This window comes from Neovison vison, chromosome 11 (assembly GCF_020171115.1).
Source record: "Neovison vison isolate M4711 chromosome 11, ASM_NN_V1, whole genome shotgun sequence".
NCBI classification, from domain to species: domain Eukaryota; kingdom Metazoa; phylum Chordata; class Mammalia; order Carnivora; family Mustelidae; genus Neogale; species Neogale vison.
This window is the reverse complement of record NC_058101.1, coordinates 96221779-96247015: the sequence shown is the minus strand read 5'-3', so window position 1 is coordinate 96247015 and position 25237 is coordinate 96221779. Positions and strand designations below refer to the sequence as shown.

The following is a 25237-nucleotide window of genomic DNA, read 5'->3' as shown; positions in this document are numbered from 1 at the left end:
CTTCCCGCTGAGATATTTGAAATGAATATCAGCAATATCAGCAATATAAACCTACATAAAGAAAGCAGACCATAAAACAAGAGTGTTCCACTCCCCTGAGCAAGGAACAATGGGAGTATCAGTATCAGTGATTATGACAGTTACAGTAGCTACCATTTAATATTATCTACCAAATATTAGTCTAGGTACTTTGTACCCATAATCTCTACTCCTCATAATACCCCTAGAAAATTGGTATGTTTGTTCTCATTTTTCAAATACAGAAACTAAAGTTCAGAGAGAAGAGGCACCATGCTCAGAGTGTCAAAGACAACATCAACAGAGCTGAACATTAAACTCAGAAGTGTCCGATTGTATCCTGACATTCCCATTCATGGTTTGGCCAACAGTCCAAAACTATTAACAGTTTCTCTCTTCCTGGCCCTCTTGGAGTTTAGAGATACAAAGATGAACCCACAGTTCTTACCTCTAGAGCCATTATACTCCATCCAGTAGAGGAGACACAGAGATGTATTTTCAAAACCACATGGCTGGCAGGAGAATTAGACCCAAATTACACTATATGGCGAGGATGAGCAAGCTTAGAGCAGGGTCTAGGAAAGTTTAATCAAATGGATGATTTTCTAAATTGGATTTTTAGGAATGAGTAAGAATTAAGTTGAAGAAGTAGCAAGGAAAAGAATAAAAGCATAAATAGATGCATGATGCTTGCAGTAAATTGAAAGATGTTGTACTTCTGTACATTCAAGTTCAAGTTAAGGAGTAGCAGGAGACAAGGTGCTTGCTTGTTTATTGAAGATAACACTGAAGTGTTATACAGTCAGATTTAGATTATACCCTAGCAGTCACTGAAGGATGGACCGGAGGACATATTTAGAAATTTTAGGACTCTTGTTTTTAACTATTTTGTTCTCAGAAAAATTTTCCCAGCAGAGTTTGTTATTTTGTGCATATAGTAAAGTGCCTTTAATTTACATCAAAGGTAAACTGCTATGAACTAATGAGACCATAGCAGGACACGTTGCTGTTGGCACTAGCCAGCATCATGCATGCATATAGTACCTATTCTCAAGAAAAAAAGATGGACACGTTGTCAGCAGAAATCACAAATTTATTAACTCTTAAATATATCAGTCATTTACCATTATGGCAAGAAATATATACAGTGTCCCATGGTAAACTGCAGTGTTTCAAAATGATAGAAGATAATAAATGTGTAATTCAGTTGTGGTGGAGAGAACAAATCACAATTTCCTCACATCTTAGTGCGGAAGACATACTTGATCTACAGTAATACTTCAACACCACATGCTAAAAGTGTAAAAAAAAAAAACCACTCTATACCTATTATTTTTAAAATACATGTATGCCACGTGTAGCCGATTCACAAAAAGGTAAAAGAAATCAAAAAGGGAAAAACGAGGCCATTACTTTTCACAGATCTCATTGGCAGGTTAACATGGCTCAATACATTTCATTTACTGTATATATTTATTTTAAATATATATTTTTAAATTGTGTAATTATCAGAAAAGCTTCAATCCATCTACCATACATCCACTAGCAACAATATCTAAGGTGATTAGTCAACACAGAAAGGTGAAATGAGAGAAAGAGGGAGGGTTGTTTAGTTTTTTGCTTCTGCTTTAAAAATGGGATTCTGAAGATTGTGAATTACTATTATTAAAATAACGCTGATGAAGATATCATGCACTATAAAGCATTTCAGGGAAGAAAAACAGCCTTATAGGAGTTGAATAAACAAAGGAGAAATGAGAAGCACAAAGAAAATCTGGGCATTTCCCTTTTCTTTTTAAACTGGAAAATCTGAACTCCTCAGAGGGAGATAATGTTACTGACACAAGAGAGAAGTTAAGAGAGCACAAGCCACAGAGATCGAGTTCTAAACACTTATGAGAATGGAAATCCCTGGCCGGCCTGACTTTAGGACAGCTAGCCCAGCTGGTGGAGCAGGAGGGGCCCCTCCCACCACGCAGAACTAAGTGTTTGTAGAGGAAACCCTGCTGCACTACAACCTGGTATTCTTGCCAGTCCCCCCCAGCTGGTAGTACACTAGGAACCTCACTGTTTTTACCTGAAATTTAAGCAATTCTAATACCGCTGACCTAGGATCCCTATGTCCAAACTAGAGCCGAAGCAGAATAAGAAGCCTTTAAAATCTTGACATTTTTGTGGGTCCGGAAGATGATCAAAAGTGCTAGTTTAGTTACCTCCACAATGCAAATTTCACTTTCCTTTCTGTCTTGTAGTGTGTGAGAAAAGACAGAAGAGGATTGAGAAAAAGCAAACAGCAACAAGTAAGAGCAAATGGAGAGAAGAGTGCACATATTTGAGAAAGGAACATGAAACTCAGTGAATTCACCAAAAGTGTAAATATATCTTAAAGCGATCACTCATAAATTATGTGAATTTTTCCAGTTTACAGTTTGACCAAAAACAACATGACTTTAGATGGTAGCAAACCAACTGATTCTCATTTCCACATTCATGAGTGATTTTACCCACATATTAACCTACTTTGTTAGACAGCAATTTCAACCAGGATCACACCACAAAACCGAAGGGGTGTGTGTATGTATGTATATGTATATATATATATATTTTTTTTTTTTTTGCTTTTTGTTGAATAAGCCCAAAACTGATCAACAGCAAAGAGTTTTAAAAATTTACATTTCTCTTACAAATTGTCATTCAGAGAATAATTTTGAAGTCCGTTGTATCTTGGCATAAACAGAAACTTGATGAGTAGGTTGTACTTGGAATATTGTGGAAATTTTTTTTTTGTCTGACCTCCCCCTATTGTTTGCCAACAGTAATTGAAGTTTGCATGGAACATCCCCATAGTGCAAGTGTAAACAATGTATAGGAAGGAATATATGACAAGATGGTGCATCACATATGCATTACACGTAGGACCTTCACAACTTCATGCACTCAGAAACATGCATGAAGAGGAGGAGAGGACGGCCCAGGGTTACCATCCAGGTGCCTTGAGAACAGAGAATGCAGAAGTGGCACTGTTGATATTTAGCTGAAAGAAAGGGGAGGGGGAATGAGAAATAAGTTATATTGTTTTACAAAATACTGTCCAATGTTTTGCCAAAGATGTGACCAGGCTACAGTTTTGTAACTCAGCTAAATTAATAGATCAAAAATACAACTGTATAAAAGATCTTTGCTTGTGATCATTAAAAAGATGAAATACACAATGTTAAACAGAGACAAAATTAAAATAGGAAACAATATTAGTTATCTATCAACTTGTCCACACAGAGATAAGCTGAAAATAGAAACAGGAACCCAGGCTTCAATCATATTATTGAACTTAAATATGCATTGTAAGCACTCTTGTTTACTAAACATATCATTTTGTTGAAAGAGTGAGAAGTTTAAGTGCATTCTTAGTTTTTGTCATTTTTCATAGATTCCTTGGGAAGTTAAACCTGGAAGTCCATTTAATGAGGAATACAGCCTCAAAGTAGGGAAAACACATTATTATTTAATTGGAGGTCTCTTTTTGTTTTTTAATCCAACAGCAGGGAGCACTATTTCTTAAAAGCTCTGACAAGGTTCAGTGCTTTGAGTAGAGGAGATATTCACAATATTAGCACACACATCTGAATCCTAATCAAGTTAAGAAACAAATCTTAAAAAATAACACAGGCATGAATTTAACTACAGTCAACTTTCAATTATCCTCTGGAATTGCCCACTATGTAAGTTTTAAATTTTGGCTTGACTTCCTCTTGTGGCCTGTCTTCATAGTCAAATACCATTATAGTCAGTCAGGCACAGCAAATTAATTTATATATTAACCTTAGCCCAGTGCGTAACACAAGTGACTACCTCTAGAAAAACAGAGACCAAAAAAAATCCTAGAGATTGACTTTTATTGGGTCTGGATAATTGAGAGTTGTCTGAATTGACCAGACTGGACTTCTGATGAGGAACTCCAGGATATCTGAAAATGCCAAGATCCATATGCTGAAGGGAGGCTCTTCTCAGCACTTAATACCTTTAAAACAAGGGTTAGGCTATAAAACAAGGCCGAACATTAGACTCAAGGGCTCATGCAAAAATCCTTTAAGTTTTCAAAGACCTTTTATATTTTCCATCAAATATAATGCAAAAGAAAATATCCTTAAAGGCAAGAAAAAACAGCCATGCAGCTTTTTAGTCATTAGCTCCATCCACAACATATCATGGAGCAGGATGTTACTTACAAGACCCATATGTGAATGGTTTTCAGGCCTTAGATGTTTTGCCACAAAGAGGTGCTTCCTGAGAAGTTTTCTTTCCCATTTGGAATACAGGATGGCCTATTAAGAGAAGCCCCATTTAAGCCACCTGGCATAAAATGAAGTTTTCTTAAATAGGCTCTATCCCATACACACTTCAGGGAATTGCAGAAAAACCTTATCCTATAGTACTGTATGAATGTAATCCCTTCCATATTAACTGGCAATTAGTGCTGTACCTCTTTGGGGTAAAAAACACACAAACATTATTATATTCCTTTTATCATTCTCTTAATATGCTGGAATTCATTCTAAAAATAATAGCTATCTTTTTCCCCTTCATCTCCTTTTTACAAATCCAACAGTGATATCTAATTATTACGGCTATAGAGAAGGCCTTTGAAAACCACTGTGGTACGTTATTAAACTAAGAAATTTTGATAGATTCTTTGGAGTTGAATGGCTGTTTGTATAAATGTGACTCTCCCACCCCACTCCCCGCCAACCCTGCAAATATTACAGGTGATTCTGGTGAGAGAGTTTGGAACGAGATCAGCAGTGCGCTGAACCGGAGTCTAATTCCCCTTCTTGTTTTCATCTCATCCTTCACTTGTGCAACTTTATTTCCCTTTGATATTCCCCTTTACTCCAGTGGGAGCCAGTCTTCCTTACCTGTACTCCTCTACCATATGAAACTAACATCCTGACATTGTCATATCTTTCGGATATTCCTGGATTCTCTACCATTTATTTGTTCCAGGTCTCCAAATGCCACTTGGAATGTTGGACAAGGTCTTAAGTGATATCTTCTACACAAGGTATACTTCCAAACTGTTACTAACAATTTGCTACATTGGTCATTCATTCCATTCTATTCTGAAATTATGAACCTCATAATTTTTCTTTGGTATCAGTGATAACTTGCTTTCTAAAGTAGAATTTAAGGTTTTTTTCTAAACTAGAATATAACTTTTACCTTATGTTTTATCTGGTACAAGTTAAGCACCTAGGAGATGTACAATAAGTATTCATCCAATTACTGACTGAAAGAGCAGACATAACGTCCAAGGTAGAGTGGCACAGGGAGGAAGACCCTGAGGTACCTGCTACTTGTATTTTAAATGTTATGTTTATAAATTTCTTCTAATATCCGTAACTGAGCCCAGTAGATAATCTATAAAGTTCCTGACACTATATTGGCCACTTTAGAAACTCTTCACCTTCCTCTGCCAATTGTGACGATGAGGTCACAGTTTGCCTCATTGCATGATTTAACAAAAACAAACCCGCTTGCTAGGGTATCCTCCAGTTTCTACTGTGTGTGTTTCAGCACAAAAACAGCTGGTCTGATCTATCTACAGTTACAATCTGTTTTTCCCTGAGCATTCCCACCTATGTAACTGACCGCTAGCATTAAATAACATATATCATGTTATTAACAATGGAGTAAGTAAAAAAAACGCTGACCATGGGTATATTAACAAAGAAGCTGACAGCCTGGAAATATTTACTTGATGGGTACTGTTGGCGACCCAGAGCGATGAAAATGAACATTCTGCCACTTTCCATCCCGGCGATGCCACACACGAGTCTCTTCTGACTGCATTGTCTTTGGCATTCCGCTGCCATCCATGTACTGTGTGAGCCTAATGTATGCTATGCAGGCAGCATCATCACCTACCAGGTGTACATGGGGGTTCAGGATAATTGTATGGATTGGTTTATTGCTTTTGGACAAAGCTGAAAGAGAATAACATGAAAAACAGAACTTAGTTCCTGCATAAAGTAAATCAAAACCAGTAACTTCACCTGGGGCTAATGTACACAACGCTATTCATTCATTCATTCATTCATTCATTCAATTGAATTGTTTGCACTAATTGAGTCCCTGGCAAAGTATAAAGGAAAAGAGAAAAAGCAAAAGTAGATAGTCATTATTTTCTGTGTTTCCCTTTATAGAGAATTTAAATGTCGCTTTGGAAACTTTGGTGGGAGATGTATTTATTTACAATTGGGAAGTGGTTAGAAACAGAAGCCATGATACAAAAACAGAGGGAGAAGGCCTGGCCCAGTGACAGGATATCCTATGGTCTGGTTCGTTTTTGTTAGTTCGTGAAGTACATGGAACAAGGGAAATATAACAAATATCAAATATGCAGATAATGGTTTCCAAAACAAAACAAGAAAAAACTGGCCATAGCATGAATTTGCTTTCCTATTTCATCCTGTGACTCCTTTACTTCATAAAGTCCATTCCATAATAGTACAGTGGTGGTCATCCACTGAAAAGCCAAAATTTGGTTATTGGTCATCTAGCCTGGTTCTGATTCTTTAGTTCAATCTTTGATTAGGCAGCCCTCTGCAGGTTCTAGCCTTTGGTGTTTTGACAATAGCTACACATTCTAATTATTCAGTGATCAAGAGATGTGAAGATTTAGTGCAAATGATGATTGATGTCACTCTTTTAGATCACTACCACAGCCTGTACTGTTGTTACCTGCTGTCCAAACCTGCTTCCTATTCTCAGAAGAGATCTGAGTAAACTACTCAGTGCCACAATCATATACAGAAGAATACCTCACTACGAAGAATATGTATTTATGGTAAGTAATTATACATAGTTTGTGTTGAAGTAAGTTAAATATTTAATGGGTTAATTATTCTTTTACTAGAGATGAGGTGGTGTCAATGGAGAACCAACTGAAAGAAACATTATGAGGATGAGAAAATTTACTGAAGCTTTGTAAGGCCAATTTACCATGTAATTCTTTGTCTCGCAAATGCCCAGCGAATATAAAAAAAAACCAACAACCCATGACAAGGCAGACATTCGTGCTAATGCTTATAATTACTAGAACTGAGCTTGATTATCGTAATCATCAATACACTTAATTTACCAAGATATCACTGAAAAGAGGTGAATTCATTCTTTCCATCATGCAAATGAAACACAATACCTAGTCTTTAGGCATAAGGAAAAGAGGATAAAAGGAATTTCTAGGTTACTTCTTTTCTGATGACCTCAAGGATTTCTGCAGGAGTTTCTTTTGTGTGGCTCTTTGCTCTGAGACCACTAAAATTCTTTTAATGGAAACTGAAATATTTAGCTGATCACTCATTTTCATGTATATTTTACTTTGAAAATGAGCACTAAATATGCTTGAAAGCATTCCTTTTTGTCAAATATTCTGACATGCTGTGGTGTCTTTTATTTTTTCATATACACACAATGTTCTATGAAAACTTATATTTTGGTGATTCATTTTACAGCTTATACATTTACTGGGACTTATATAGGGGTATATTCAATCAACATTACCTTTTATAAATCAGATAGTTTTCAAAACACCAAAGCTTTTAAGCTTGTCATTTTTTAAAAATTTCAAATACAGAAAATTTTATGATATAAAATGCTGGACTAAGGTGAAAATTCTCATTGTAGAATACAGCAAAGAAAACTTCAAATCTGGGAGAAATTCAAAGAGAAGTTGGAAAAGGCATGTTAGTAAATTTAGAATAAATGTACCATTTTCAAAGTAGAATCGGTGGAAGTCCATCCCTTCCACTAAATTACCCAAAGCTTCAGGTTCAAAAGCAGTAAGGCCGGGGTCACAGATTTTCCTGTAGGGACAAATAAACAACAACAATAAAAACCAAAAATATAATTAAAATAACCAATACATGAGTTAATACATTTTGTTTCCCACATATCCACTCTTACTTATCAAAGAGTGAAGGAGTCTCTTTAAAAAAACACTAACAATATAAAATTTCTTTCACAGGCCTGGTGGGTTGAGGAGCAAATGCTAAAAAAGCATTTTGCAGAGAACTCTGATGGGGAAAGATAATATAGCAAGTTACAGCCCATGATAACCTATACTACTTTAGGAATCTCTCTTTTTTTTAAAAAATTTCTGCTTTTTCATATTTCCAAGGTGAATTTTCTATTCTTTCTCCAGTTCTTCCCTTAGTTTTTAAATACTAAGTCCAATACATCTCTAAGTCATATAGAACCAACTTTGTCTCTGACATTAAATAATCTGGAACAATTTCTGATACCTTCTACATTCCTGTCAAGTATCTATATTATTGATTTGAAGGCATGTGTCACATCCCTTACTTCCTGGAAAAGCTGTATTCAAAGTTTATTGAACTTTTAAAATAAAACTAATAAAATGTACAAATTAGTTTTCTTTTTAATCCTAGAAATGTAATTCAATAAAGAGATGCAACATTTTTAAACTTTCTTTGGAGAAATTCATTCAACAAAGAATTGTTAAACACCTACTATGTAGCAGATATTTTTTGAAACAATTACAATGCAACAATTAAGACTGAAATAGGAATAAATACAAAGTGCTTAAAAACCAGATTACTTACATATGGGACAGACAAGATTTAAGAGAAAAAACATGTGAGCTGGGCTTTCAGGAATATGTAGGAATTTTCCGAGTGTGTGGAAGGGGGTAGGAAGGAGGAGGGTAGCAATGACAATAGCATAGTAGTGTGAGAACATAGAGTATGTCTGGGGGAATAATGGTTAGTCGTTTGATCTAGTGAGCACTGGTAAGTCCATGGAAACAAAGGGGGAAATAGTTCCTTGGGCTTGTGGTGATCAAGGTAGGCTTCTCAGAGGAAGCAACAGAAGATCTGGATTAGACAAATTAGTGGGAGTTTACAAAGTAGATAAAAGGATTTGGGACTATTTTGGGGCTACATCTAAAACATTCCCCTTTGGAGAGGTAAAACAATTTAACTGTTCAACAGAAATAAAGTTTCAAAAGGCCAGCTCACTATGGTTCTTTGCAATATTGTTCATAGAATGTGGAACTGATATTAAGGAAAACTTTAAAAGTAGAAAATACTTTAAAAATCAAACATCAAACCAGTGATTATCCTTTGTGTTAAAAAAAAAAAAAAAAAAAAGCCTTAAAGGCAGGGGTAGCAGGTGTAGTGGGGAGGCATTTTATATTTTGCCTTAGACTTGCTGGTGGGCAGGTACTACCAAGCTCAAAGTCAAATATATATAATCTCTAAGAGGCAAAGAGTGCTCTCTAAGAGCACTGTTTCTACGGTAATGGAATTTATTCTGCCAGGGGCTACTACTTCCTCTATAAATATGATTTTTGGTTGTCAACATCCGTGAATCAAAATTTTTTACTACCATATATTGGCACTAAAATCATCTGAGAATCACTGTGCCATGACTGATCTCTTTACCTAACCATCAATAGAGTCAACAGATCTGAAAACCTGTTAATCTGTTCTTTCTCTCTCCTATGTATGTATGCATTTATCACCTGTCATAGGCTTTGGATTAATAAAGGATTCACAAAGCTGCCCCTTGATGTATGTGTGTGGCACACATGCTCTGAACAGGTATTCTAAGGACTTCACCAATGTAGTCTATCATCCAGAAAGCTCCCAAGTGGAAGGTCCTGTTGGATTATCAGCAACATCAGGCCAGATTACATAAACAAACTGATGTGATTCCAAGGGATTGCATTTAAAACACCTTACACTGAACTGTCGGAGAAGATAGGAAATATCCCAGTTTTGCCTGGCTACCACCCCCACCAAAACACACTTTTTACTATTCCACAGGAGAATACTAGTACCAAAAAATACATATATTTTTAAAGAGTATTTTCATGTTTAGAGAATCCTATTGGTCTAACAAAGTTATCAGCAAAAAGGATAAAAGAGCATGTTCTATGGCATGGACTTCTCAACTGTTTAAAAGGGAACTCTGGTCTCTGACATAGTTTTCTTTCAAACTTCATATTGTACTATTTCATTTCAGGTATTTATTTTAAATCATGTTAAATAGTTGATACAAATACATATGTATATGCATGTGTTTGCATCTATATGCGCATATACAATTTATAAGTCGCAATCTTGGATTTAATTCTTACCCTCAATTACTCTTTTCCATTATTTTATATTTGACTCTTTGTAACTGATGATAAAAGAAATACCTTACATAAAATTGGGGAAAAAAAGAAAAAAAAACTTCAGACATAATTGCATTTCCCAAGGCAATGTTCTTTTATCCCTTTTAAAACCAATTGGGCATATCTCATTCCATTTTTAATGCTTTTTTAAAATTGTAGCTGGAATAATTATAGACATCATGACTATATCATAAGCATTTTGCCAGAGTGCCAGAAACTGCAAAAACATCTACCATACCAAATGCACAACATATTACTTACTGGTTACCTTAATGTTGGACAGATGTTTCCAATTTTTCACTATTATGAATGCTGCTTCAACAAATGTTTATAATTTTTATCTATGGTTTACATGAAAAATCCACACCATGTTACATTTTTTTTATAAGTAAAATTAGAGGGCTAAAACAATTTGAAACTTCATAAAAGCTTTCTGGTATTTAAGATCTACATGTCCCCCCAACTCCTGCCACCACAACTAACCTAAAGGTTTGTTTCTGTTTATACCTGGGTCATCCAGGAAAGTCACCATAGTCCTGCAGGATCTGCACCCCGTTGGTTGTAAGCAGTTCTTATCCCTGCTGAACTGATGGGCAGAAAATGCTCTTGCCTTGAAATTTGCAAATTTTGGCTTTTTAAAATTTTTATTTTGGCTTTTTTTTTTAAAGTATACAAGTTTTATCTATTTGGATTGCCTAATCATTTTATCTTCTCATTTGTGATTATTTCCTTTGCTTTTAAACTTAGAAAAATTGTTCCAATCAGAGATCAAATTCAATCTCTTTTTTGCATTTAACTCTCACTCAAGAGGAGCTTACTTGTATGGAATAAGGGGAAGGCTTAGACTGATTTTTATCCTCACCCAAATAGCTAGCTTATTGACCCACATACTTTGTGAAATAAGCCTTCATGCCCTATTTATTTGAATGCTTTATTTTTATTTGATTGGAGTAATTTCCTTTACACACTCTATGATCCAGTAGTTCATAAACTAAGCATTTGGACCTTCCTTCTAATAAATTGTTACCTAAGAAACAAACTCGTAAAAGAGATGGAGATAGAGTTGAGGTATACTGGCTGAAGAGGAAGAAGCCTGCCTTACGTTGCCTCCTGATCCCTCTCTCTCTCTCTCTGTCGCAGAACCTCAACAGAGTGTGAGGCAAAACATTTCTTAAAACACAATGCTTTTGTGCTTTTCTCTCTCATAGTTTTGCTCTCATGGAGCAAATGGCATGCCTTCCCCACACAGAGGTGCTGGTGATTACAAGTCTGTAAATTGCCAGAGAAAGCCCCAGTCCTGCTATGAGAAGTCTTGTCTTTCCTCTCTAGGTCCTACATTTATTTCTCCTCTGGGGACACTTAATTTATACCTTGAAATAAAACTACTGCTAATAGCAACCCGAGGGTAAATACACATGAATTCTGGTACACTGGAGAATGCATTCACATAGAAAATATTTTGTCATATGCACAAAAGCAAAGTAAGTGTGCCTCTACTCACGTGTAAGCTTCAAAGTCTCCATTGTTGATGGCTTCAATCAGTTGTTCAGTGACTTTGATAATTTCTTGCTTTCGTGCTAAAGGCAAAGATAGAGCATTTTATGTGGCTTTTGTCCTTTATTCTCACAAAACTCTAACAATATTGCTATTTTCCTTCAATGGGGTTTTACTGTTGAAGACCTAGCCCTCCCAGGCCCATTCTCTCTGTGATCTTGCTGTGATCTCTGCAGAGACCAGCATCATCTACTTCTTCGGAGAAACTGATGGACACACAGATTCTCAGGTTCTACTCCAGACCTACAGATTCAGAATCTATATTTTTAACAGGACCCTCAGGCAACTGAAGTTCAAGACTATTTTTTTTAATAAGGTCTCGTTACCTTTATCAACTTGAGTTTATAAATGTTTTTTCTCTTGAATATTAACAAATGTCTATCTTCAGAGCATAGATGATCTTTTACAATGAGACACTTTGTATATTTTTTACACTTCAGCCCAATCAACTCTACAAAAGGGGGTGCCAACACTGTAACTGCCATCATATTTAGACAAATGGCCTTCAGTAAATTGTGAACTGGAAAACAAACATATGAATCACTATGTGGATATAGGCAGATAATTAGATAGAAGCTGCCCTGCAGAGCTGTCACTCCAACACCAAACATGCTTTGTTTCTATTTCTAGCCCACAATTGGTAAAATTATTAATAGTTAGCTTGGCTCAAATCCCACCTATTCCTGTAAATTCCTCTTTGATTACATCTGCAAGTGTTCTATGCCTTTTTTTTTTTTTTTTTAAAGATTTTATTTATTTATTTGAGAGAGAGAGACAGTGAGAGAGAGCATGAGAGGGGAGAAGGTCAGAGAGCGAAGCAGACTCCCCATGGAGCTGGGAGCCCAATGTGGGACTCGATCCCGGGACTCCAGGATCACGCCCTGAGCCGAAGGCAGTCGTCCAACCAACTGCGCCACCCAGGCGTCCCAATGTTCTATGCCTTTTTTGAATGCCTATAGTGTATCACTCATTTGGTAATTAAGCATATGCTATATACCATGACACCTTTAGTTAAATTACTGGTTTTAAATTCTTATTAAACTTTGTTCACTGTGTAACTACCTTTCTGTTAAATTAAAAGCTCCCTGTGTGTGGGGGTTGGGTGGGGGGATGTTATTATTATTATTATTATTTTTTGTTATTCTTTAAGTTTTATTCCAATGTCTTTTTTTTTTTTTAAGATTTTATTTATTTGACAGACAGAGATCACAAGTAGGCAGAGAGGCAGGCAGAGAGGCGGGGGGAGGTGGGGGAAGCAGGCTCCCTGCTGAGCAGAGATGTGGGGCTCGATCCCAGGACCCTGGGATCATGACCTAAGCCGAAGGCAGAGGCTTTAACCCACTGAGCTACCCAGGCGCCCCTATTCCAATGTCTTTAATAAAAGAGATGCTCAATAAGTTTGTAAATTTGATCAACTGCTATTAATGATAATCTTTTGACTTCAGAATACTATTCTGTTACTAATGAAATACATGAGATTTTTAAAAATTAAATTTCCCTGAGTTTTGCTTTAAGAACAATGTGAAATTTCCTTAAATCACCAGAAATAAACTGGGAGAGTCACAAAAAGTTATATCCATTCTATCTTAGTGAAGTTGCTATTCATCATAGAAAAAGCTAGGTTTTAGTTTGTTATTGATTAAAGACAACCAGTATGTATTTTCAATGAAACAGATCTTCATTAAACAGGTTTTAACCACAAAATTAAATGTTCACATTATCCAGGTTATGATACTCCTTATTTAAAATAAATATCCAGTAAACTGAACTTGACTTCATTTATACTATATGAGACCAAAATATAAAATATGATTTGTCCATAAAATGGTTGCCAATAATGTCAAGGTTGATAGTATCTAAAAATCACTATATAGACTAGATTTGACATTTAGTTACATAATTAGTTTTCATTTATATTAGGGGAAAAAAAAGAACATAAGGTTTTTTAGCTCCTACACACATTTAAAATATTTTTTGCCTTTGTTTATTTGATTTATGAATATAATATATCCAAGCATCCAAAATATACTGACACAAGTAGTAGCAGGGAATAATTCTGTAAGAGAGATGCTGCCAATGGCACATTTTAGCTTAATTTAGTTCGGCAATAAGTGATTCATCTGTCTCTGACCTCAACAGTATGAACATTTGGCAAAAATGCATGACAGCTGACCCGATTCTGGAATATAAAAGATGTTGGTGAGATGGTGCTCAGGAAATGAGATTAAGAAAGTGTGACTACCAAAACTTCCTCCTCAATATTAAATCCTTATTTAAAACTACTAAATTTCTCAGTTCGCTAAATAAAAAACCACAGGTTAGAAAACCATGTCAATTTCTAAAAACAAGGAGGGGGAAAACAAACAAAAGATCAGTGCCCTTTGTAGAGCTTCATTAGGCAAACACAATTTATTGAGTTTGAAAAGTTCAAGGTCACTTTCTGAAATTTCCAAAAGTCTCTGCATTCCCTGATAAGCAAAATATGGAATTGAAATATCAAGTATATGTATGGCCATCTCTCACTCTCTGAATCACTGTGGAAATACTTATTAGCTCTTTAATAGTTTACATGCTACAACTGGCTTAATTTTGGCCTGCATAATCAAAGCAACACAAATTCCCTTCTCTCTTAGTTCTTAGGCTCAGAAACAATGGTCCTTTAACTGGCAGTAGAGCATGTGGGAATTAGTGAGAATGCTTCTGTGCTGTACCATCATAAAAACAACATGACTATCTTGGCTTCGGAGGAGCCTGGAACTCGGGAATCTTGAGAGTGCTTATTTCCCTGGGGCAAAGCAGCTTGAATGAGTCACAGGCAGCACATGACAGCTGACTCTTTAAAGGAAAGCAGAAGTCTGGAAATGAATCATTTGTACACAGTAGTCTACTGTGGTTGAGACTATTGCCACAGTGACCTACAGGAAGAGTGAGGTTTTGGTGTTAGTTAGCTCTACTTTTCAGCAGTGAGGGTAAAGAACAATCACTGTCCTAGGTGACTGGATGTCTAAGATCTGCAGGAAGAGGCCCCTATCATCTGGCCTTCCGTCTTTGAAAAGATTAAGTAATGACCACTCCAGAAATCAAAGTGGGGACAGCTTGTGATGTGTCACTAATTAACCCTTAAGATGAAGGAACAGTGTACCAATACAGCACCCTCTGAATACCAAAAGTTTTTCCATCCTTAGCCAGCACTTTAATCACAGAGAACTGATTACTCAGTGGTCTTATTTACAGAATGGAGGCACTCAAGCCTTGACCCACATGTCCCAAAATCGTTTCTGGGGACTTCCAGGTGTCTAGGGGAACCGCAGGAGAGAAAAGTAAGCGGGAGAGACACTCCAGATCCTGAATATAATTGCTTCCATGCAACTACGCAAAAGAACTAGGAATATTTTCATGTTCAAATTCCTATCTTTTTGGCTCTTTCATTATTCTAAAGAGGCCTGGAAGAGTAAGATAAGAGTTTGAATGGTCCCAGTGTTAAAAACCAACCAAACAAGAAGCCCTGGGAATGTAGAATGATTACATAATAAAAATGACAGATTTCTCAAACATTAGCAGATCTTATCTGATCAGAGCAACAATATCAGATCTGATCAACAATGATCTGAGATATGCAGACAAACATTACCTGTTTAACAGGTAAACAAGCAGATTATAGGCACTGCCCAAAGACATCGTGTTTGCTGATTACTCCTTCCCTCCTTCCTGAAATTACTCACTTTTTTCCTGCTTTTCTTACTAATTATGTGGTCACATGATCTCACTCTCATCTGCTATGTTATCTTTCTCTACCTGGACTTTATATGTTTTAATTCCTTTTAAAGGTTCGATTCGAGGCTCTCCTCTCCATAGACACTGTTATCCCTATGATCCTGTCCACACCAGTGTTTTATATTGCCATTTATGGTTCAATGACTCCTGCCTTGTTGCTTCCTTTTTTCTAGTCCTTTCCTTCAGATCTGTGTGTCAATGCCTATTTTGGAATCTTCACCTGGATATTTCAAATGTTTCTTTAACTCAACATACCCTAAACTGAACTTATGAACTCCTACTCCCCCACAAATCTATTTGCTTTTCCAGGGATCTCCCTCTTGGTAAAATGGCAACATCATCATCCAGTTGTGCAAACCAGAAAAAAACCCTGAGATTCGTCTTTGACTCCCTCACACCACCCACACTAATTTTTTAAGTTCTGCTGATATTATTTTTTAAAATGTCTTACATATTAGTTTACTTTGTTCCTTCTTCACTACCACTCTGGTGGAAGCACCCACCACTTCTTGTCCAGAATAAATATCTGGAGACATATGAAATCTTCAATAATCTAGACTCTGCCCATCTCACCAGACCCATTCAAAGGCTCTTTTACTTTATCCTCTCCAATCTATTCATATAGCCTACTCTCAGAAATTCAAAAAATGGCCAGGCTTCCTTCTTTTGTCAGCCCTTCATGTGTATTATCCTCTCTTTCTGGAAAACTGTCCCCTATCTCTGCTTCTACTTTAATCAAATCTCAATTATTATTTCTTCAAAAAAAGCCTTCCCTGTCCCTCATTTTAGGAGAGGTCTCGATCTCTATGTTTTAAATTCACACATATCCTACAACTGCTGTTTAAAATCATTTAGTACACATGTATTTACGTATTTATTTGTGTATATTTGATTACATTTTCTCTATTTGTAAGCTCCATGGGGGCAGATACCTTACCACTGCAACCCAATATCTAGCATAGTACGTGTTTAATAAATATTTGAATGAATAGTGGTCCAGAACAAACTCAAGCACTTTCTGACTCCCAATCCAGTGGCCTTTCCAACATATACATTTTTTAGTGAGGGTCAGATAGCCTTTAAAAATATATATAATTGATAAATGGAAACAATTCAGATATAAAGCATCATGTCTTGTTGCCTACTGATGATGAAAGAAAAGCCTTCAACTTGTCTAAAACTAAACATCAAATTTCCTTCTCTAATTTCCTCATTTTTGCTAATGAGACTATAATTTTACCAGTCTTGTCCTCATATTCTGTCCTCCACAAGTCATAACTTTTCATTATCAGTTATGATGATGTTTCCCAATGTATATCCTCAGCCTGTTCATCTTTTTGCTTGTCCTTGGCAGTCTTATTCTCTGCCTTTGACCACATAATGAAGACTGCCAAATCTCTATTACTAACCTTAAACCTTTCTAGGCTCCAAGTTTGTATTTCTAACTGCACTGTATCATCTCCGGTTATCCTGGCATTTCAGACCTAGTAGGGGTGCCCAAGATGGACCTCAAGTATCTCCCTTGCATAATCCACTGCTTCTCTTCTATCACTCATCTTGGATAATGAGGACATTATCTACTCAGTTGTCCAAACCAAAAGCCTTGACACTTAATTTTTTTTCAATTCTTCATATAGCTGATCACCAGTCTTCTTCACTCATCCAAATCTTTCTCAGATCCATTTCTTCCTCTTTAGGCTAATGGCCACTACTCAGATTCAGGCTTTTAGTTGTTCCTAACCCCTCCTGCTCCAAGGTCACATCCCACACCCTCCCAACATCCACCCCTCACTGTTGCAAAATCATCTCTACAGAATAGAGCTAATCATGCCTCTCCTCCACCGTCTAGAGGCCAAGCCCAAGCTGCTTTGTTCTTGAAAGGTCTCCCTACTTTATTTTTCTAGCTTTGACTCTTGACACTTCTTTTCCCCCAGGAGTCCCACAGAACCTATTCTACAACTTCACCAAAGGCTTCACTCTTCCTCAGCTGGTCCTGGCTCTAGATAATGCTGTGCCTTTCCTCTCCAGAAACCCTCCCTCTTCTGTCTGAAAATCTTCAATATTCTGCTCCAAAATTATCTCTTCCTTATAGCCTTTCCTTAGGCTCTATTTGAAGCTTTTTGGTCATATATATGGTCATATTGTAGTCCTCCTAAAGCATCACCACAGGATGTTCATATTTCTGCCCAGGACTTGACTGTTTTCTAGCTTCAATGCCTAGCACTGAGTAAATGTCTATAAATGCATGCACATATGAATAAATGCACAGATAAGGCCTATAAAATATCATGTACATTTTGAAACATTAGATAAATGCCAAGTATATAGGTGATGATGATGATGTCTGATAGCAGTCTGAATGTGAGGGTGCTAAATGAAAAGGCGCTCATGGATCTTGCATATCTCAGAATCAGTAGAGGCCATAGTATTTTAGATGCCCAGAGTAATCTGTATAGGCCCAGTAAGATAAACTAGGCATATCTAGTCAATGTTTAAACTTGTAATTTCTTTTCAAGGGAATTGAGTACAGAGAAAGGTTCTGGTTATTCAAGCTTGAGCTTTTCAGTAGTTATAGATTTTAGATCAACCAATTTGCTGAAATTAAACTACTTGATAATAAACCTTATTCAGAAGGCTATCTGGCCTACTATGGACTTGGACTAGGAAATGAACTGAATTTATTGATGCAAATTGATCTCTACTAAAATGTTAGCAGAGTATCACACACTGAAATCTTTTAGAAAACTGTGCCTAAAGGTTAATAACTTATTCAATGACCAAAAGTTCACAATTAAAATTAGAGCCTTTTGAGGTATATTAGCTTATTAGCAATTCTGCTCACTTAAAAAAAAGATTTATTTCTTTATTTGAGAGAGAGAGATCAGAGGTGGGGGTAGGCAGACAGAGAATCTCAAGCAGAATCTGCTGAGCAAGGAGCCCTGCATAGGGTTCCATCTCCTGACCCCGAGATCATGTCCTGAACTGAAACCAGGAGTTAGATGCTTAAACTGACTGAGCCACCCAGGTGCTCCACTCATCTACTTTTTGCCAACAGGTACAGTTCTATTTAATTTAACTTCTTTCTACGTTTCTCAGAGGTATTGGGCAGAGACTTAAAGGAGAGGGAGGTTAAGTGACTTGCTCAGGTCATCCAGCGAAGTCAGAAGCTGTGCCAGGGCTGGAGCTTTATTTGGCTGAGATATCTGTTTAATTCACTAATCTATGTTCCTTTCCAGACCACAGTGCCTAATTCAATATTTTGAAATCATAAACTTAAACGAACCACCTAAGTGACTTTGAACTTACTCTGGCAAGATGACTGACTACTGAATTACTGGGCCAAGGTTGTAATTAATTATTATACCAGTTTCACAAAATGAAGTGCCCCATGTTTTTACTGTTTTTTCCCATGCTGTCATTAACAAAAAGAACTCTTAGGAATAGTTATTATCTTAGGCAAATCTACAAATTAGGATTATTTTCATGCTCTTGATAGTTTTAGAGAAAAAGGTGCCTATCAACTCAGCTGTCTGGCATTTCCTATGCAATTAACTGCTTGTTTCTTAGTGATTTTGGTTTTATTTCACTAGTTTGATGTATTAACATTTAGGAGAGTAATTTCCATTATTTTGGCTTTTAAAATCAAGCCCATAGAAAATTTTAGAGTTGACTGGTTTAATCTATAATATTTTATTCAAATTAAAGTCTGGAAATTACCAAATTTCTATTCAAGAATTGTTGTAAAGCTCACTTATCCATAAGCCACCTGTTCAGAAAGTCAACAACTCACCTCTTTAATCACTAGAGGCCCTCAAAATTAAAAAAAAAAAATTCACATCATCTTTGTACTTCATTCTATAAAAACAGAACAAAGTTTCAAAATTTCAAAGCATAAAATGTTAATTGGTGGAAGAAATACTATTAGTCTTAGTCCCGTTAAGTTGTTATTACCCAACAATAAAATGATTAGCAAATATTTAAAAACAGAAAACTCTAGCATTGGGGTCATTTAGTATAAGTGAAAATAGGATTACATTTTTAAAAAAGTTTATGAGGATATCATTGGGTTTTAAAATATGGTGAGGTCATTCCTAAAATGACTGTAGATCTAAAAAATAACATATTTACTATTTTTAAAAAAAGTTAAGGGATGTGTATTTAGTTTTTCATTAAAAATGGCTTAAGTAAAAGTTTTAGAGTTTAAAAAACTATACATGGTTATATAGAATATTTGCTTATATGAAAGAATTCAGTCTAGCCACATTAAAAGCAATTGAATAACTGTTCAATCCTCAGCTAACTTAAGCTAGAAATAGCACAACATTGTGAAGACCATTGAGTATTTTAGTATTTTTTTTTAAGGTTTTATTTATTTATTTGAGAGAGGGAATAAGAGGGAAGGAGAGCACAGAGTGAGAGCGAGAAGCAGACTCCCCGCTAAGCAAGGAGCCGGATGGATGTGGGACTCATCCCAGGACCCTGAGATCATGACCTAAGCCGAAGGCAGATGCTTAATGGACTGAGCCACCCAGGCACCCTGAGTATTTTAGTATTAAGATGTGTCTGAATCAGATAGGTGTGATAGTGCTTACAGTTAAGAGATGATGACATGGAAGAAAAAGATTTTAAGAAACTAGTTTAAAGATTCACATCAGCTGCTTGAGGATTAAATTTGTAGTCTCCTCAGTAATGTGCATTCACCTTGTGGGCATTATGTTAAGTGAAATAAGTCATACAGAGAATGATAAATACAGTATGCTTTCACTTATATATGGGATCTACCAACCAGACAAACAACAAACTCATAGAAAAAGAAATCAGATTTCTGGTCCAGAGGCAATACCAGGATAGGGGAAGGGGGAGTTGAAGGTAAGTGGTCAAAAGGTACAAACTTCCACTTATAAGGTAAATAAGTCCTAGGGATGTAATAAACAACATGATGACTACAGTTAACACTGTTGGATGGTATATGTAAAAGTTGTTAAGGAAGTTGATTCCAAATGTTCTCATCAGAAGAAGAAATTTTTTAACATTTCTTTACCTTTTTTTTTTTTTTTTTTTGCTATTTTAGATGTTGAACTAAACTTATTATGGTAATCATTTCACAATATATGTAAGTCAAATCCTTACACTGTATACCTTAAACTTATATAGTGCTATATATCAATTATATATTTAAAAAAACTTGTAGTCTCCTGGCATTCAAGTTTATACTGAATGATAAAAGATATACTAAGCTTTCTCAAGGAGTATCTCTTTCATTGCAGAACTAAGGTGACAAAGTTATTTTCTCAAAAGCAAATAGTAAGACTTGGAAAAGAGACAATGAGACTTAGAATTTTTAAGTATTTGGAAAGTTGTTTTTGTTTTGTTTTTTTGATATGAAGGAAATTCAACTTTCCCCAAACCCCAAAATTATAATGAGTCCAATTAACCACTTCAATCAATTTTACATAGTATCAGCAAAACAAACAAACAAACAAACAAACAAAAACAGCATGTGTCTTTCAGGTCAAGGTAATTGTCAAAGTATTAATGCTTTGTCCTTTAGTATGAATAGCCAGAAGTAAAAAAAAGAAAAAAAAATACTGCAAAGGGTTAAAAGACTGTGCAGTGATGAGAGTAGGCTCTTCCTCCGCCCCCTGTTTCTATTGTTGTTGTTTAGCTTGATATTTTACTTTTAATAACTTATTCTGTTGCTATATAAAAAGTATATAATTTGTATTTAGCAAAGAAATAGAATTCAGTATATTCTTGGGTAAGTTTATTGATAACTACACTTTCCTGAATAATTCAACTGGTAGATTTGTGAGTGCTCCCTTGGATCAAGAATGCAAGAGAAGCTTAAGAGCATGTCCTCTATATACAAAACCATTTTAAATCCTTGTTTTGCAAAAACCAAAAATAAAAAGCAAGCAAGCAAACAAACAAAATCCTACCAAAATTAACTGAAGTGTGATATCCTTGGATTTGCTATTAGAGAAAGAATTAGGCTAACTATAGTAATAGAGTATAGTAAGAGTATACAATATTATTCTGCCTCCATATTTATTGAGCCCCAGCTGACCTAAAGTCTTTTCTCCTTGTCTCCAGGTTCACACAAGCTTAGTCATATTTCAATACTTCTCACAGCAGTGTTATCTCAGTAAGACTGAAGTTAAAGCAGTTTTTTTTTTCTCACCTACCACTATATGGACATTTTAACTCAAAGAATGTCATTTCGCATTTTTGTGTTCAGTACTTCTGCTTGTCCCATTTTGAACCATTCCCTTTGATGAAGCTGCTAAGATAACAAAACAGATCTTACTACCACTCAAAAATATGCAGCACCATCTCCTGTAATTGTAATTCTACATTTTCTAGCTAATTCTCATGTTCAACAGCTGCAAAAATAGTAGCTTGTGCTTTCATTACAAAGTCTATCATTATCCAATCCATAGCTTCCAGAATCAATAAATGAGAACTGAAAGGGAAGATGAGGTCCAATGAAGTGGGAAGAGAGAGGGCAATTCACAAAACATATCATAGAATCCAGTTGCACTCATACATTATTCAAGAGTACTAGAGCATGTATAATCAATAGTAAATTAGGGAACTAGTGGAACAAGCTTATAAGACAAATAACATAAATAAGGAGCTTTTTTTTTTAATTGGAAAATTATGGAATAATGATAAATTCTCTTGGTAAGTCAGTTATATAATACAGTTGTTTATGACACTGTAGGTACAAAGACCAAAGTTAAATGTAATATTTATGTACCTATATGCTTAACTTTGATGACCATTGTTGCCTTTTGAGATGCCAGACCACTGGATTGAAAAGGCATTGTTGCAGTCAGTCTGGATATAAATTTACTTGGAAATTTACTTGGAAATTTGGAAAACTTACTTAGATTTAGAGCAAAATTGTTTACACATACCTCCCACTTTTCACACACACACACACACACACACACACACACACACACACACTTCCTCTCACAAAATGATGTAAATTCCTATAACTCTTCTGTTGTCCCCATGCATCTGACAGATCACACTGGTAGGACTCGTAGGACCAAGAGTCATTTCTGTGACTAGTTACTACACTTTTCAAAGCTTAATTTGGAAAGGTGAAAATATCCTATTAGACCAGAAGTTTCAAGTGAGTTCTCAGAGCAAATGCTTTTTATTCAAGTGATACCTCACACTGGCACTATATTAACAATTCAGCTCCAGGATATCCTGTGCTTAAATTCAACTTGGGAAATTAATGTAAAAGTACTTGTTGGACTATCTTGGCCAAATTTTATAAACCCAGTAAAGTTATTCTTGGTTTAACCAATGTGACCACAGTAATAATTAAATTTATGAACCATACATTTCAGAACATATTACTGTCATCCCCATTTATTCCAAGAAGTATTATAAATGTAAATTATAATAAATTAACAAATTATTACAAAATGTAACTCAGCGTGCATACAGTATTTTTGAGTAGGGAATAATATTGCTTTGCCTTTTTCTACTGAATTCAAATGATGAACATTCATCAAAGACACCATTCAGGTTATCTGATGAGTAATTAACAGTCCAGTCCACACTTACAACATACAAGTCTATATTATGTTAACTGAGATTAAGACAATAATAAGAATCTTCCACAGAGAATAATTTTGAGCTAAAAAGGAGATACTGACTTGGTAGTTCAGCAGGGCAGACCATAGGAAACATCTTTAAAAATTACCTCTTGCACTTCTATGGGCAGATTACACAAAACAAAAGGGTGAGAAGTGAGGTATAACTTAAATAACACTAATAAGGAAATTCTTCAATAACTCACAACACTGCTCATGTTAGAAAATTCTAATATAGACTCTAAAGATACCAACTCTGGAAAAGATCCTCAGACATTTATCTCAAACAGTTTTCTGTTGTTTTATCCTCCATACCAAGTAAATACCACATTTCATTTTTATTAGCTCTTTAGTTAAATGATACTATTATAAAATCCCATCTTACACTACCCTTCTTTCTACTTGTATAGGTTATGAATGAAAACCTTCTATTTCTTGAATAAAGATTTAAAAATACACAATCCCATATACTCACACTTTTTCTGTACTGGTAAAATACCTCTAAAAAAATTATGGCAGTCTCTTTTAAATAGGCTAACTTTTCTGTCATTTAAGACCATTAACCTTTTCAGAGGTACGTCTCTACCATTCAGGAATATCTTTACATTTTTGTTCATCTTAATTTTATATAATGTGATACAATACTTCACTAGAATACTAGAAGTCTGAGTAAAGTAGGCTAAGTATGCAATAAAAATATTCTCTACTCAAAACAGATACCACCACCACAAATTACTTTCCCCAACTGAAAATATGCCCTAGTTCAAATTATAAACGAATGAGAATTTGGAGCAGCATTTTTTCTTCTTTTCTCACATTTTAAATTTGAAAACATATAATAGCAATGGGTTTTCTATTATTCAAACTTCCTAAAAGTTTGAGTAATAGAAACCAAAATTCTCTCCTTAACATTTGTCATCTGTGTTTTGCTATATGGACATATACTAAATAACCACAAGTAGTGATGTTAAAGAAATTGGTAATCCTGTGTAATAAATTATTTAACAAACAAATAGGTCTTTCTCACTTGATTGGCTAACTTCTACGAAGATGGTTAGTGGCCCTTTGAGGAAACACCGAACTGGAAAATTATAATCTCCAAGAGGGATATTTTATGTTATGGTTCTTAAGACATTTTGCTTTGAGAAGTGTGTAAATAATTTTGCATATATATGCTTCTTTTTAAGTGTTTTATTTTTGTGGAAAACAGTCAGTCTACATATTTTTAACTCTCAACAAGAATAATCAAAATAGCCAAAAGTGAGCTAATTTTTCAAAACACTTGAAAACATTCAAGGACAAAAGATAAGTTTAGATGAGGGAAGACTGAATCATTACTTAAAGTATTTATGTTTAATTAGAAACAAAGTATGTTTCTGAACTCAAAATTTTAATGTAAAAACCTCATAAATAATTTATTAATTTATTGAATGTCAACCATATTGTACCAGAGAAGGAAAAACGCAGTGAATTAAAATAATCTAACTTTAAAGTTCATCAGTTAAAAGAATACTGTTACTTTAATAAAAGCTTTAAAAAATATGAACTTCTATTTTAAGGCAAAAAAATGAAATTTTCTGTACTTGGGCAGCTTTTATGTTTATGTATGTAAGTTGGCTGGATTATATATATGGATCTTAACACTTAGAGATATTTAGCCACTTATCTGAAATAAATGGCTTAGAAAGTAGAAACATTGATGCTAAAATTTAAAAAAAAAGGTCCCTTTAAATTTACAGTTTCTTTTAATTGTGAACCTTTGTGCTTATATCATCTAATATTAGGAAATAATGGCAGAAATAATATAATTTGACTAAGCAACTATCATGGGCCAGGCATTTAACAAACATTACCAACATGACCATGCTTTATTATATTATTATTGCATATGACACTGTCACTTTTGAAGGTAAAAAATGGTTAAGAACTGAGATACTGTTAACCTCAGAGAGGTTTACATGAGCAATTGGATTACATAGCCCATCAAGGAAGGGCTGGGCTGGGATTCAAACCTAGTATTTTTGACATCAAAGCACATGCTCCACCCAAACAGGAAAGAGGATTCTATGTGGGTTAC

General features: G+C 35.3%; 1 protein-coding gene across 10 annotated transcripts in view; it reads right to left on the bottom strand.

Annotated features, from left to right (window-relative positions):
• Positions 1–965: 965 nt before the first annotated feature.
• Positions 966–25237, bottom strand: part of CAMK2D (calcium/calmodulin dependent protein kinase II delta) — a 345149-nt gene continuing 320877 nt past the window's right edge. For 6 of the 10 annotated variants that reach the window (XM_044224161.1, XM_044224160.1, XM_044224163.1 and 3 more), the window contains 5 exons: positions 11718–11793; positions 7786–7880; positions 5771–5999; positions 4245–4340; positions 966–3052 (listed from right to left, as the gene is read on the bottom strand). In XM_044224161.1, the coding sequence (XP_044080096.1) occupies positions 4274–4340; positions 5771–5999; positions 7786–7880; positions 11718–11793 (467 nt within the window). In that variant the 3' untranslated portion in view covers positions 966–3052; positions 4245–4273. Of the gene's footprint in view, positions 3053–4244; positions 4341–5726; positions 6000–7785; positions 7881–11717; positions 11794–25237 lie in introns of all 10 variants that reach the window. The other 4 variants (XM_044224169.1, XM_044224165.1, XM_044224166.1 and 1 more) reach the window with 2 other exon arrangements.